The sequence below is a fragment of the Ailuropoda melanoleuca genome, chromosome 6, assembly GCF_002007445.2.
Source record: "Ailuropoda melanoleuca isolate Jingjing chromosome 6, ASM200744v2, whole genome shotgun sequence".
Classification (NCBI taxonomy): domain Eukaryota; kingdom Metazoa; phylum Chordata; class Mammalia; order Carnivora; family Ursidae; genus Ailuropoda; species Ailuropoda melanoleuca.
This window is the reverse complement of record NC_048223.1, coordinates 59,881,675-59,897,495: the sequence shown is the minus strand read 5'-3', so window position 1 is coordinate 59,897,495 and position 15,821 is coordinate 59,881,675. Positions and strand designations below refer to the sequence as shown.

Sequence of the window (15,821 nt, the reverse complement as noted above, 5' to 3'; positions counted from 1 at the left end):
ATCGGTTAACAAGATGGCAGTGTAGGAAATGAGATTCGGGGCATCGATCTCTGTGCTTTGGCTAGTCAGAAAAAGAAAAAAATCTAACTCAAAAGACTTTAAATAAATAAATAAATAAATAAATGGACAGGGGCCACCTGCGACCCTGGCCCAAAGGCTGTTTCCAGGTGCTGCAGTATCTTGGAAGGGATGCTTACCAGGTTCGTCACTAATGAATTGACCAGGTGAGGATTCCAACTCTGCGGGGCCTCCCGAGGTCAGATCCATAAAAGCAGTGCCCACAGGTCTCTGAGACCTTACAATTTCTCAAGGGTTAGCCCTGCACGGCCCACAGCACCATTAACAAGTCCTCCAAAGCCAGGGGAGGCTGTAGATCTTGGCCCCACAGCCCTTCACTCCGTTAAACACTCACAGCAGAAGCTTTCTTGCTGTCTTTCCATAAAACATAGTTTAACATGCCTTTGTTCTTTCAACAGCAAGCTGATCACTTAACTGTTGGCTCACTGCCTACCCAGGTTACGTCCAGGGCTGCAGGTGGCTGCTGTCTAAATTCCCACCTTCGATGTATCTTCTTTCACCTTTCCCTCCAAACAACAAACTGTGTGTCTGAATTTTAGATCAGCTCCCCTGTTCAGAGCTCTCTGAGACTTACAGAGAAAAAAAGTCAACAAGGGACAATGGATAGATGGATGGATGGATGAGTGAATAGAACAATGGGGCCTACTTTTGCAGATAAAAACATGAAGAGTCATTAGATAATTTCAAGAAACCTCAAGCTCCCTGGTCATGTTTCAGGGATTAAATTACTGAATTTACCATGATGCAGAAAAGGATGTATTTTTGCTACATGAAGGCTCCTTTGACCAAAGTATGAGCTAAGCTTGAAAACCTGAGGCGTTACAGTGAAAATAACAAGATTTACTATACCTGACATAAATGAACTCATTTCCTCCTCCCTACTTTTGAGGAGGTATCCCCATTTTACAGATAATATTCCTGAAGCTAGATGACTCACTCGAGGTCATGATCTGGGGTGATAGGGAGGATGCATGCCCTAGGTGGGCTGGTTCTAGGACTCTCTCATGCAAAGGGTGATGAGAGTCATGGAAAGTTTGAATTCTAAAAATCAATTAATGCGTGCATGGTAAAATGAACACAACTTACAGATGAGCCAACAAATCTGTCCTGAACATAAGGACAGTATCTTGGGAGACACCGTTTTAGGAAAACCTTGAATAAAAAAGGGAGAAACTGGAGAAAAAAGGCAGCTGTCAAAGGCTTCCTTCGATAACCCATAATTCTGAGTGTTGTTTGCTACCAGAGTGGGAAGGAGGATGAGAACACTAAGAGCAAGAAAAAATTCACTGAGAAGGGGGCAGTGGTCCAGCTTTTTCATTTTATTTAGATGGGGCAAAGAGTGAAAGAAATCTTGGAACAAACACAAGGTAGGTAGATTTCACTAAGCTTCCAGGTGCTCTGAGACCTTATGCTCCAAAGCTTCTGACTTGTAACTTTCTGTACCAACAGCAAACTGCAAGGAAGTTTCCCTAGCGAAGCACAGAAATATTACAGTATCAATCCCTCTACTCCTAGGGAAATAAAAAGAACAGGAGTTCCTCCTTCCTTAATAACCGAAAAAGACTCTGAGGCCAAAGTGTCCACAGGAGGAAATCACATGCAGTCCTCCTCAAGTTCCTAAAACTTGGCAACAGGCGGGAGCCGTGACCTCCCCGCTGCCCGAGAGGTTCCCACCGCCGGCCACAGGGAACTGATACCACAATAACCCACAGGGCTGAGTGTCCCGTGCAGCTGGGCAACTCCTCTCTGCCCAGAGCCAGTGGGGCCTCAATGGGAGCTCTGTTCGCAGAGGCCAGGCTGGCAGGCAGAGAGGTGAAGAGCGGAGTCGATTATGTCCGCTCCGGGAGGAATGTGGATCCCAGAACAGTCCTATTGTTCGGTGGTCCTCAGTTCATCCGTATGAATTTAATAGTGTCCAACTCCCTATTAATTTTCTTCAGTGACTGTATATAACCAGAAGGGGGGAGAAAAAAAGAAGCCACCAGGCATGAAATTCAGAGCAAATGCAGCCATGCATCGCTCAGCAATGGGGTTCATTTGATATGTAAAGGTATACGCCTGCCCACAACTGTCACATTCATGAAATTTAAGTGAGTGGGTTTGGAATGGGGTGGCAGACTTCACCAGACACCTTGCCCTGGGGCCCCCTGCCGGATGGTTCTACTTTTCCCCTCCTTATCTTTTAACCATTAAAATAAAGTGCTGCCCCTTTAAATGCTGTACCAGTGGTGTGGACAATAGTTTCTTTTTAGACAGAAAGGTTTTACACATTTATTTAAGAACCACTTGGGGGAGGAGGAGGCATACTTTGTAACAGGCACTGGTTCTAATCCCTTCACGGGAGATATTTTTATTATGATCCCATTTTATAGATGATTAACTGAGGCACAAAGGAGTTGAAGGACTTGCAAAAACTCACTTGGGACGTGAACCCAAGAGGCTGGCTTCAGAACAGTCTGGGCTCTTAACCTGAAGTTGTGCTGTCCTGTACCCCCCAGCCCAAGGCCTCCAACCACAATTAGAACGCATGCGCACTTCTCCCTCCTGGCAAAAAGGTAAATCTCCAGCCACCAAACAGCAAATTGGTATCGGGAGAGTTACTACACACTTTCTAGAAGAATCCTTTCTTTTTATTTGTTCATTTAGCAGATGTATGTACAGATATTATTCCTTTGTTAAAATACTAATGACATAAAAGACTACTGGAGAAAGAGGTGAGCTTATATAGAGCTGGTCAAGGGTAGTTCATAAACATGTGAACTTGAAGATTCTTAGGGAAAAGAGGCTCTAGAAAGAACTCTTGGAAGTGCTGCAGATCCAACAGAGGAGTTCATTCTCAGGCGGTACCAATGGCGCAGCCTGGGGCCGGGCACAGACAAAGGAAGGGGCACTCAAAGCTTCAAGGCCGGCATCTTGGGGCAGAAATGGACCTTGCAAAGGCCGGTATTACATCCTACAACGTGGCGAGGATATGGCTTTTGTTGGAGGCCCGGTCCACCTGGAAGCAGCTAAAAACTCTTCTCTGGGAAGTTGCCATCTTTCCAAAAAGAATTCCAATCTGCCCACACCACAGAAGTCTTGTAAAGCTAAGATGGGAATGAGAAATCAAAGTTCTCTCTGGCACATTCCTTTTATAAGAAACAGAGAAGAAAGGAAATCACAGGCGAATGATGGAACCAGAAACCCCTACAGCACCAGACAGAAGGGAGACAATCGGTCGTACTAAGATTAGCTTTTCATCTACGCTACAAAACCTGCCCTGTAAAACCAATTCAGCTCCTTTACAGAGGATTTCTAAAAGTTACATATTTCTTTCTTTGGACTTGTTATAGAAAATCCCATGGGGGAAAAAAAACGAGTTGGGCATAAAGCTTTCTTCAGAGTTAGTTTGCCAGAGATTTGGGAGCCAGAGAACCCAGAGTGTCCCAAAGAGCATCCCACAGCCACCTGGGCTCAGCATGCAGATTTGAGGGGAAATTGAAAGGGAAAGTCTGTGCATTTCAATAAAGACCAAAGAAAGTATAAATTCTAAAGCCAAACAATTCCCCTGCTCTTCTAGGTAAATTTGAGAAAAATACTCCTGGCATTCTGCAGATGTGTGTAGAAAGGGCTGTGGGAAACTGACATTTTGTCAATTTTACTTTACTTGAAACACACAGTGGCCTCAACTGCTCACAGGAGTCCTAAAGAGCTTAACAAAGTAACATAAACTGTAGATTTGTTACTTTTAAGAACTGCCTGTAAGTTCTTTTTGCTGTAATTTTAAAGATGCTCATGTTAAACATATCAGAATTTATGACTTACATTTAGAAAAGATTTGAAGCAAACTATTTTTAAGCTGGTTTGATTTGTAGAAAAGCTTGCAAAGATAGTGGAGTTCTCCACACTCCTGGCTCAGTTTCTTAGTTAATATCTTAGTTTCTTTAGTAGTTCATTCTGTTAAAAAACCAACACTGACACTGATATTGATCAAGTCCATCCTTTATTCAGATTTCTGCTTTATTAATGTCCTTTCTCTTCCAAGATCCCATTCAGGAGACCCCATTACAGTTACTCGTGGCTTTTATAGGCTCGTGTAGCCTCTGAGTTTCTCAGACTCTCCTTGTTCTGGGTGACCTTGCTAGTTTGGAGCAACACTGGTCAGGGATTTTGTAGAAATGTCCCTCGGCAGGGATTTGTCTAATATATTTCCCTAAACAGACTGAGGTTATGGGTTTGGAGGAAGACCCCAGAAATGCCATTCCCATCATGTCAGGGGTATAAACTAACTCCCTGACCTATTAATGCTGATGTTGACCTTGATGACCTGACTGGGTTGGTGCTTTCCAGACCTCTCCCCTGCAACCTTCTCCCTCTCAGTGCGCTAGCCCTTGGAAGGGAGTCACTACTACATACAGTCCACATTCCAGTGGAGAAGGATAATTGTCATAATTTTTCAAACTTTATGAAATTAAAACATCTTTTATAATAATTTAAGTAAAGATCTGTTCATTAAAACGAACATTACTGTATTTGACAGGAGCCGTTTTGTAGGTATACTGCACCTAAGAGAGGAAGAAATACATGTCCTTTTATCACTGTGCTTCTATCAAGCTGATGGGTTTTTCTCCAAAATAAAGCAAATACAGTCATTAACTCTTCTGCCCAGATCATGGCTGGCAAATACCTGGCATCTCCCCATACACCCAAGGCAGATAATGATCATCGATAATGGCTTGTAAAATGCTGATGCAGCTCTACACATAATAACACAGAAGATCATCCAAAGCAAGTTCCACAGACAGCAATAGAAGGTTCCATTTACATAAATTTATTTGCATCAGAAAAAGCCTACAAAGATAAAGAGGAAACTGTTCATGGTGATTATCTCTTAGGGACTAGGGTGATTTTCTTTCTTTTTCTTTCGCTTCTTTATTTTCCTATAATGATCACATAATACTTCTACGCCATGTAAAAATTCTAGACCGAAAAAAAGGTACTTATTGCCAATCTTAGGATTTTCCCCCACATTAAGAGGACATGTTCCTGCACCCATATAAAACGATGTCCCGATGGTTCAAAGATTTAGCCACGTTCCACTCCAAAGTCATCCAAGAGACCTAGCTTTATCCTCTTGGCTAATTTGACCTTTCTTTACCCAAAAAGGACATGGTCTTCCTTCTCGAGCGATTCTTGTCTAGAGCTGTTCTGGTCCATGCGGCTTGAAGACAGGCAGAGAACGGTTTTAGAACTCCCGTGTAACTGCAGGGGCGCAAGTTCCTGACCACGGCAAGACTTGGTGGGCACTCAGGGACCCAGGGGTGTCTTCACTGTCCTGCAGCTCCACTCCGGCCCCCCCGGGGACAGCCCGTTGCTGGCCAGTGGTGCGAAGTGCTAGGGTCCAGCAGAGGGGACGTCAGCCACTGTGCCATGAAGGAAGCTCAAGGGTATCCAAACAGACTCACACCACCACAATCCGTCTCAGGGGCCCTTCCTCGTGGCCTGCCTCATGAACGGGAAACTCACAGAAGAGGGAAACTGTGATTTCACCGGGACTTCCATGAGGGAAACAGGTGCACGGCAGGCAGCACCCAATTTTCTTCATGGGCATGGCCAGCAACAGTGAGGAACTTTCTCCAGGGTTCCCCGCGCTTGCTACCATCTTGCCCCACTTTCTCTTAAAAAGCTGTTTTCCTGGAAGGCTACAGATGGATTTGCGTGGACAAGCGACGGATACATGGGTTGCTGTGACTCGCCACTCCCCGGCACAAATCCTTCTGCAGAGTTCTTCACAACCGTTCAGTGGTTTTGTGTCACAGGAGCGCACCTCAGCGTAAAGTGCAGCCATCCCACGCTAACCACCCAGTACAGACTAAGCCACCTCACGAAGACTCTGTACTTGCCACCCTTCCCAGCCATCGGGAGCCGCTTACTTCTTTGGAAAATGAAATTTCACACAGAATGGTGGAGCATGAAGAAAAAGAAAAGGCATTCTGGGAAATAGCAAAGGATCCCTGAACATCTGCTTCCAAAGAGGAAAAAAAAAAAAAAGTGAAGGGAAAAGAGAAAAAGGAAAAGAACAAAGCTGCCCACAAACACACCCGATCTGGGCCAGGCGGCCCACGGGCTTCTGTTTTTAGGTTGTGCAATGATGTTCCTGCGACTGGGGGTGTGTTTGCAAATTAGAGTCCAGAGGCTAAAGCCAGGGGCGAGCTGGCTGCCTGTCTCCATTCCCATACCATGGAGGGGGTGGGGGGGCACTGACCCATTGGGGAACCGGCTGCTGCCCCTGCCTCCAGCCCTGCATGGCTCTGCACAGGGACCAGCCGGGGCAGCAGCGGCTGGAGCCAGTTTCATTCTGAGACACACAGGCCCACCGGGCAAGAGCTAAAAATAGGAGAAAGCAGGCAGAGTTCACGGCTGCAGGGCGAGAGCAGAGGGGCCGGCTCAAGTCCTATTCTCTCCTCGGACCCATCAGCAGCCACAGCAGCACAGCCCAGTGCTGAAGAACCCTGATGCCAAAGCGACCTCAGGGATCGCTGCCCCACGTCCTCATTCGGCAGGCTTGGGAGAAGATTCTAGAATTTACTTGCCTGGTGCATTTACAGAACCAGAGTGAGCCCAACGCCCAGGGCCCCCTAAGCCTTATATCTGTATCCACGTACAACTCACCCACAGGGTGTCTGCCCTCAAGTTCTTCTCTGGAGCTTATTTTGAATTTCACATTCAAAGCTAACAAGTCTGCTGACGTAACTGCCAATGCCCTGGAAAATCCTTAGCAGCAAATTAGAAAAAGCAGAAGAAATACACCACTCCCAGTCGCTCTTTAAAACTACCCGGAAGTGCCAGTTGATGAGTTCAAGAAAAAACCTACAAAATGCAGTCAAGACAACTAAACAGAATCCAGCACCATCCCTAGGAATAGACCCTGAGGACATGAATGACGGTGACCTTGGCTGCAGAAAGCACCCGCTGCTCATTCCATGCACGTGTACACGTGTGCTTAATGCGCATCAGAGCACGGAGGAGACGCTGGCACTACGTCTCTGTATAAACACACACGCACACATCCACACGCACATATATGACTTTCGCGTTCTGGTATTTTGAACGGTGATCCGCAAATGATTTACAAAACTCAGCTAGCCAAATTATTCAATGCCTGAGGATCTCAGAGTGTAATAATTCTAAGAGACTATTTTATTGCTGGCACGGACAGCCATGGCTTCATCAATTAAAACAATCTTAATTAGGAAGCCTATTTCTTCGTGGCCTCCCTTTCCAGAAATAACTTCCACCTAGAGACCATCTTGGAACAGCACTGTGGAACGTGCTGTTGCCGGATGAACACGAGCTTGAGCGCCACACATGCTTGCACAGCAGACGCTAGCAAGGAAGTCCAAGTTTCCCTGAGTTCAACCGGGGGGCCGGGACAGAGACGAGAGCCCAGGGACACACCTGGGGGACCCAGACCCGCCGGCAGAATTATTTCAGTCCCATTATGTCATCACTATGAAAAGGGACACATAACTCAGAGATATGACCGGTTGTAATGCAAGTGCCTACTTAGCCAAACTGCTTAACCCAACGTCATAACTGTTCCACCCATTTCTACGATTTCATAATATTAGGATTATGGACCATTGGCTAAATCTGAATTGATGCAAACAATGAGGAAATATCTTATGGATGTAACAACTGCGATTGCAATCTCTCTGGCATGCAAATTCGTTCCATGGAGAAAAGTTTTAAAAAGGCTCCAGGGACTGACGAGGATGGAGTGGCCTCCCGAGGTCGGAGTTACACACAACCTGTCACCAAAAGGAACCAACTGGAGTCAAAGATGACACGCAAACATTCTGAAGCTAGACACCGATGCTGCATAGAATTCCAGTGCGGTCAGCTCGCGGGGAGCCGGACCCGTGGCCGAACGGTTTATTCACCAGCCTGCCTGGGCCCACCTCCCCCTCCTCAGCTGCTCTGACAAGGGGATGCGAGCAGGGTGGCCAGGGAAACTGAACACAGAAAAAGACAGCCCTGAAAAGTATCCTGGCCTCTAAGGAAGGGGCTCAGGTGGCAAGCCACACCCATCAGAAGGCAATGCCCCGAGCATGTTTCATGGAACCTGTGTGGCTGACAGGTATGGGAACTGTTTCTTTGTAGAAGTCTCCAACAGAGCAGATTTCCTGTCCTTGCATTAACTAAGGACACTTATTTAAAGGCTAAGGATTCAACTGCATGACTTCTGAGGAATGCATCCTTCAAACCCAAAAATCTAAATAAAAGTAAACGCTATTTCACAAAGGATTAGAGAATTTCTCAAACCACAATGCCAAAGGATTATCTGCATCTTGGAGTTTAATGCCATCTATAGAACTGCAGGAAAACGATCTGTCGACCATGCTAATTCATACATCCTCCCAGCAAAGATTTACCCACCACTTCCAATGCACACAACAACGTACTAGGAGCTGTGAAGACAGAAGTGAGAAGGGGAAGCAAGGTGTAGGAAAAAAGTACAGAAGAGTCTAGAGGGGGGAAATGCCTGACAGAATTATCCACTGTAAACAGTAGGAGAGATTAATCAGAGGAAGAAGGAGGGATAACGTTTAACCAGGGAAGACGTCCCCGGTGAAGGTGCCGCAGCTCAAAGCAGCACAGCACGACCCTCCCGAGACACACGCGCACACTCCGGACTCTCCTTACCTTTCCCGTAGAAGAACTTGCGGTAATAGTAGGCCCCAAGGTCAATGTGCTCTATGATGTAGCGCTTCACTTTCTCCCTGTGAATGGGCTGGTTTTCTCTAGGCACTTCCAGGACGGAGACGCCTGCGTTTGTGCAGTGGGAGCTCAGAGAGGACTCAAAGGAGCAGCCTTCCCCAGAACTGAACGATGACGAGCTGGCCCGAGAGAGGGCAATCCTCCTGTCGCCTTCCCCGCCGGTCTCGTTCCGAAAGTAAGGACAACTCAGGACAAGCTCGTTGCTTTTCCCGTCACCCTCATCAGCATCCAGGTTCTCCTTGGAGTTGAGATCCTCCTTGCTCCCCAAAGGGGACTCACAGTTGCCCGTCTGGCCTGCTGTCATCTGGGTCTGGGATGCTGCCGAGGCCCCGGTGGTGATGTTTTTCCGCTTCCCCACGTTGGCCCTCGTAGCCATGGCCTCATTGATATTAAACAAAATGCTCTGGACGTCATAATGTGCAAAACACCGCTGACAATTCCAAGGGCGAACGCCCCGCTCCAGACGCCCGTCTTCTGGGTCACACGTGAACTTGAAAGCTTCGTGTTCACTTTTAACAGTCCGAAGCTTCCGGAAGAGGGACGTTTCCACTGACTCCGACTTCAACCTTCGTTTGAAAGGCTTGTCCCTGTCTCTCCCCATGAGGAGGGCACTGTCCATGTAGTCTAATCCTGAGATGCGGACAAATTCTCCTCTAGAAATCTGCGCTGCGGCGTGGAGGCTGGGCGAGATCGCAGGATCGCAGGGGAAAAACTCAGGGAACCCAAAAGGGGCCATCGCTTTGTGGTCGTAATTCTCTACGCGGTACCCTCGGAGCATGGCAAAGAAGTTCTCACCAGACAAGCCCTGCCGGTCAATGGAAGACGTGCTTCCGTACTCGCGGTGGAGGGCGGCCCCGGTGTTGGGGTTCACTGCGTTTTGGTCTAAGACGTCTTCAGCGTCAATGTCGCTGATGGTGACATCACTGTTGCTTCTCTGTCTTATGGGGTGCAGTCCTCTTTGAGGAGAGTGAACGAAGATGTCTCCAATGGTGTACTTCGCCTCCACAAAGTCCAGATCGAGCTGCTCCTCTTGCTGGCCATCGCTCTGGTCGTTTTGCCCATTGTGCGTGATGGATGTGACGCTTTCGTAACTGGTCTGTGACCGGCTTTCCCACAGCGCCTTGCAGGCTAGCTCCTTGGAGCAGTCCTTCTTGGGAGGCCACTCGCACACTCTTGCTCTCACACCCATCTTGGGCACAGCTGGGGTACCGTTAGCCGGCCCACCACTCTCGGTGGAATTTGGCACATTTAAAGAAGTGGCGGGGCCCATGTTGCCATTAATGGCTTTAAATTTTCGAGCAAAATAATCATCAGACTGCATGATTCTGGGAGGATCCTTGAACTTCGAAGAGGCTCTGCCAAGCTTGTGCTTCTCGTCTTGTGACTGCCTTGGGTCACTCATGTCTGCCGAGCCAAGAAGCTCCAAGTCTCACCAGCAAGACTGAGCTGAATCTAATTACATCGTTATTTACAATGTGATCGTAAATGCAGATATAAATCCTTCCTCTACAGTTGTATTTTCTCTTTTTAACCAAAAGCAAACAACATCCTCAGAGTACGGTTTCTCCAAAACTGGCCTGATTCTCAGTTGCTGAAATACTTTTGTATACCTCTGTCCTTTTCAAGAGCATTCCTTAAGACATCTGGCCTTGAGTATTTCCTTCACCTGAATTAAAACACAGAAAATAACCATTAACAATTTTTGTAGCTTAAGTTCAATACACTTTACATATGGTTTCTCATCTGTCCTTCTCTCCAACTTCTGCCCATCCCCAATTCCCCCAAATAGTCACGAAGTTTCATGTCTCCATTCTTCATACGGCTCCTTCTCACTGGAACATTCTGCCTTCTCGCTCTACTTGGCTGGCTAGACTTTATGCCCCAGAATCAAGCAGTACCCTCTCCAAAAAACTTTCCCTCAGCCCACATCTGAGCAAAGAGTGCTTCTTCTGTGTTCCCACAGCACCCATGTCTACACTTAATGCTAGCATATCTCCTTATACTCTTACTGGCTGGTTTACTGACCAGTCTCTTCCACTAGCTAACTTCAAGCTCCTCTAAGCCAGGAACATAACATGCCTTTCATCTCCAGACCAACATTGTCTATTAATGTGGCCTAGTTGAAATTAAATAATCAAACATTTCAATGAGTTATAGAGTAACACAATGGTCATATAATTTTTTGAGGGTTATTGTATTTTCTTTCAAAATATTTAAATTCAAAATGTCCAGCAGCAAAACGGTGAATACCAGGCATTAGCAAATGAGTTTCTAGAATGTGGTCTCTCAATCAGAGATCCCGTTAATGTGGGAAGGAGCCTTGAAGAATTTGGTATCTGAGCAAATATACCTTTCTAGTTCATCATGCCACTAGCAATTTGACAAATGTGCAGGGGTAAAATAAAAGCATAATTTATCTTTGTGGTCAGTAGAAACTTGACTTTTAATCAACTTTTTTCTTTAATTACAGATAACTTTTTCAATTTATTCTGTCTTTAATTAGACAAAAATATTTTCCAGGTATAACATATCTTCCCAACTTATGGGAAATTTACTACTTGTTCGCATAAGAATCAATGAACGACTCTAATTCTTCTGAAAATAATGATGGTAAAAAGGTATAACATAGATGATTTCCCTCCGTCCTCACCAAAGCATAAAAAACAACTGCAATTCAGTTAGAAAATATTAAAATTCCAACTAGCTGAACAGTATTAGAACTTTTTCCAATGGGTTATTATTATCATTATTTTTTAAGTAATCTCTGCTGCCAACATGGGACTCAAACTCATGACCCTGAGACTGAAGAGTCACATGCTCCACTGACTGAGCCGGACCAGGTGTCCCTCCAATGGGTTCTTAATGGCCTTGAGATGAACATGTGTTAGTCCCTTGGAATAACTGGTATTTTCTTATGGCAGCCTGCTTCTCCCTCAATGGAAAAAAAATCAGTCCGGACATGATAAGATGCTGTCTGTTCCCAGGGCAACTTCACAACTGAGGAAATATAATGATATTTTAGGAATTGGTAAACAAAGAGAGAAAGCACAATCAGACACTTCAATGCACCAGATCAGTGTCTGTCCGTGGTTCTCAGAAAGAGAAGGGAGATGACTGCATCTTACATATGTCACTTGGAATCCTTGTGTTTAAAAGGACCACAGATGATTCTGAATTATAGTTATTTCCTCTACAGTTTAGGCTATTACAGAATCCTTTCCTGGAAACTGAAAGCTGACAACTGATATATGAAAGAAAACAATTTTAATCTCTAAATTTTACTGATAATTCTGCTGCTCTATGAACATAACAAAATCTGAAAGCTTACGAATTACTTCCAAAGGCTGGTACGGAGCTATGTGAATTCTCAGCAGGCATTATTAGGACATTCATTCTCAGGTATATACTATTAATTTGTAAGTATCCTGTCACGGAAGGAAGAACCATGCCCACTGACACCACCAAACTGTGTACTTTCAAAAAATATAATTAGTACTCGGCACCTTAAGATATTAGAACAAAATGTGCTTAAAAAAAAAAAAAAAAAAAAAAAACCTAGGACAGAAGGAATGAATAAAGATAAAAGCCAGGAGCGCCTGGGTGGCTTAGTCCTTAAGCGTCATCCTTGGGCTCGGGGCGGTGTTCTGGGATCGAGCCCCACATCGGGCTCCTCCGCTGGGAGCCTGCTTCTTCCTCTCCCACTCCCCCTGCTTGTGTTCCCCTCTCTCGCTGGCTTTTTTTATCAAATAAACAAAATCTTAAAAAAAAGATAAAAGCCAAAATTAATAAGGAAAAAACAAGGTAGAAGAAGGATGGACAAGGGCGCCTGGGTGGCACAGCGGTTAAGCGTCTGCCTTCGGCTCACGGCGTGATCCCGGTGTTCTGGGATCGAGCCCCACATCAGGCTCCTCTGCTGAGAGCCTGCTTCTTCCTCTCCCACTCCCTCTGCTTGTGTTCCCTCTCTCGCTGGCTGTCTCTATCTCTTTCGAATAAATAAATAAAATCTTAAAAAAAAAGTATTAAAAAAAAATAAAAAAAAAAGAAGGATGGACAAATCCAAGAGGTAGTTTTTTAAAAAAGAGTGAGGAAATAGATCTACTCCTTCCCAAGCCTGAGAAACGAAAAGAGAGAAAGAATAGTATTATACAAGTTTGGAAATGAGAAAGGAAACATGACCATATATACAGGAGATTAAAATTAATATTAACTCTAAAAGAATTATACCATAAGCAACTATATAGCAACAAATTTGAAAACACAAAGGAAACTAATGATTTCCTAGCAAACCACAAATTCCCAAAACTGATCCAAGAATGGAAAAAAAAATTTTAAGAATGGAAAATTTAAACTGATGATCACTGAAGACAGCAGAAACATAATGAATCCCTCCGTAAAAACATGGCCAATGTATAGATGAAATGCAAAGAGCCATCTTAACAATGACTTTGAAAGTCTTTTATCCTCCCTGGCCACACCTGGCCTAACCCCACCTGCTTCAAGCTGAGCAAACCAGCACCGCCCCACAGGGGTAACCCACTCACCACACCCCCTGGGGCAGCTCTGGGGTTAAGCCATCTGCCAAGAGATGTGTGAGACAGGAAACCTTAAAGCTGGGATTAGCGAGGACAATGCATGCACTGAATAATTACTTCCAGAAAAACAAACCACTTGAAAATCAATATTCTGAGCATTCACATCCCTTACATTTCTAACATTATCATCGTTTGTAAGAGACAGTATTAAAAATACAAAATCTTTATTCCATAGATCGTCCATAGACATGGAAGACAACACATTGTCAAAAAATTAAAAAAACAAAATAATAATTACTTTGAAACATAAATAACAGAAAGAGTTTCAAACAGATGAATCTGTGCTGAATTTTATTATTACATTTGACAAAAAGCACAGAAACAAGGGCAAACTCAGAGCACACAAAATGGTTCCCCAAAGAAATCTTCTGAGAATATTCCTTCAATTATGATTTTTAAAATTTGTGATGTATGATAAGAACATTAGCTGTAGCAGGCAGCTACTGATTTTTCCTGTCTGTTCCCTTTATTCTCCTGAATCCCTCTGGGCAATCTTACCTCTAAAACCATTTAATTCCTGTGGGGCTAACTCCACCCCCTAACATGTGACCCAGGTTTGACCAATATAAGCACAGCATCTCCCAGCTACAGTGATTGGTCCAGGGATGAGCCCAAGAGCCAGCCAGGCCAATGACAACCCTACCAGGAAGAGTCCGCCCAGCACTGATGCTCTGATTCTTGGCGGTGCTCCGGTGGTAGGACAGAAATGGGGAACTGCTGGGCTCGCCCTGCCCATGTGACTGAGAATGCGGCCAAAAAGCACGGAGGTTGCGCCTCAGGAGGCAAAGAAGGAATCCAAAGGATAGAGCTCTTGACTCCAACTGTACCTGAAACCAGCACTACCCATGGGATTTTTCAATTGCTTGAGCCAATTAATTACCCTTTTTGGTTTACTCAGTAGACTTCAGTATAGCCCAGATCGATTTTAAATGTTCTGAGAGACCACAATTAAAACCAGTTAAAGACCGAGGACAGTAAATTCAGTGACCAAACGTACTATGTTGCAGACTGCCTGATACATAAAGAAATGAATTGAAATTACAGTTCTGGCATTCGAACCCAATATCAAAACCGGAGTTTCCTGGGCAAGGTCCCTGCTCTAATATTACAAATGTATACCTTTGAACACATTTCCTGTATGCCACTAACAATTCAAAGTATTCAAAGCCAAAAAATTCCTGACACCGTAGCTGATTAGTAAAGTTGCAGCAGACCCCCTCCTGACAGCTACCCCCTTAAGCCACATTTTCCAGCTGCCATAGCTCCCCAAAGTCAATCTCCCTATTGACAGAATCAGCCAGCACCTTCCTTTTAAAAGTACTACTAAATATTACTAAATACAAAGTATTGCAGAGAGCACCTTCCTTTTAAAAATATTACTAAATAACAGCATTTTTAATGGCGGCCGTAAAAAGAAAACACCTCAAAACAATTACATCACTTGTTTTTAAATAAGATAAATTAGAAATATTAAGATCATGCAATTTAAAAAATATTATAGCCCTCAGGGAAAAATTAAAATCAATGTCTTTGAAAGCAGACAGTAAGAAGGAATGGCATAGGCTCTAAACAGGGAGAAACGCAGAAAGCAAAAGAGTGGAGGAAATGAAAACTAAAGCATGAGCTGGAATGACCTGTGAAAATAATCCAGAACCTAGGGGTGAGGCTTTGGATTATAGGGAGACACAGACATGCACATGTGTGTGCACACACATGCACACACACCCCTGCCTCGGTGAATCATATTCGCCCTGCAGGGCTGTAGATGGAGAGCTGCGGATCTGGGGCCACATGCCTGCATCATAGGCACCTGGCACATAAGGCTTTTCTGCCTCTCTCACTATCTTTATTTTTTTGCAAGTTCTAACTTTCCACCTTTGTCTGTTACTATGCAGCACTCAGCTGAAAAGGCTTTTTTGTTTGTTTTGTTTTTGAGAGAGGGAGAGTGAGTGAGTTGGGGGGGGGTGCAGAGGGAAGGGGGTGAGATTCTGAAGCAGGCGCTATGCTGAGTGCAGAGCCCAACTCGGGGCTCGATCTCACAACCCTGAGATCATGACCCGAGCCTAAATCAAGAGTCAGACGCTCAACCGACTGAGTCACTCAGGGTCCCCACAGCTGAAAAGTTTTTGAAAGACAGAAATCTGCACTCTTAGTTGCAGGTACATGAATGTAATGAAGGTATAATCTAGGAAGCATCCTCCAAACATCGGTCTCCAAATATATTCCTTGTACTGACCAGCTATTTATATATCCTCTGTGCTCAAATTCCCTCTGACTCTCCAGTGCAGGGTGGCATGCCACCCAGCCTCACTGGGGTTGCTAGATACAGACTGACAGGAGACAGGAAAAGGATGGCATCTTAGAGGAGAGCCCGCAGGAATTAGGGGAGTG

The 15,821-nt window shown here is 44.9% G+C and overlaps 1 protein-coding gene across 9 annotated transcripts in view; it reads right to left on the bottom strand.

Moving 5' to 3' along the window:
• SIPA1L2 (signal induced proliferation associated 1 like 2) overlaps positions 1 to 15,821 on the bottom strand; it is a 240,798-nt gene that overhangs the window by 98,417 nt on the left and 126,560 nt on the right. For all 9 annotated transcript variants that reach the window (XM_019797353.2, XM_011222166.3, XM_011222167.3 and 6 more), the window contains one exon: positions 8,764 to 10,504. In XM_019797353.2, the coding sequence (XP_019652912.2) occupies positions 8,764 to 10,240 (1,477 nt within the window). In that variant the 5' untranslated portion in view covers positions 10,241 to 10,504. The remainder of the gene's footprint in view (positions 1 to 8,763; positions 10,505 to 15,821) is intronic.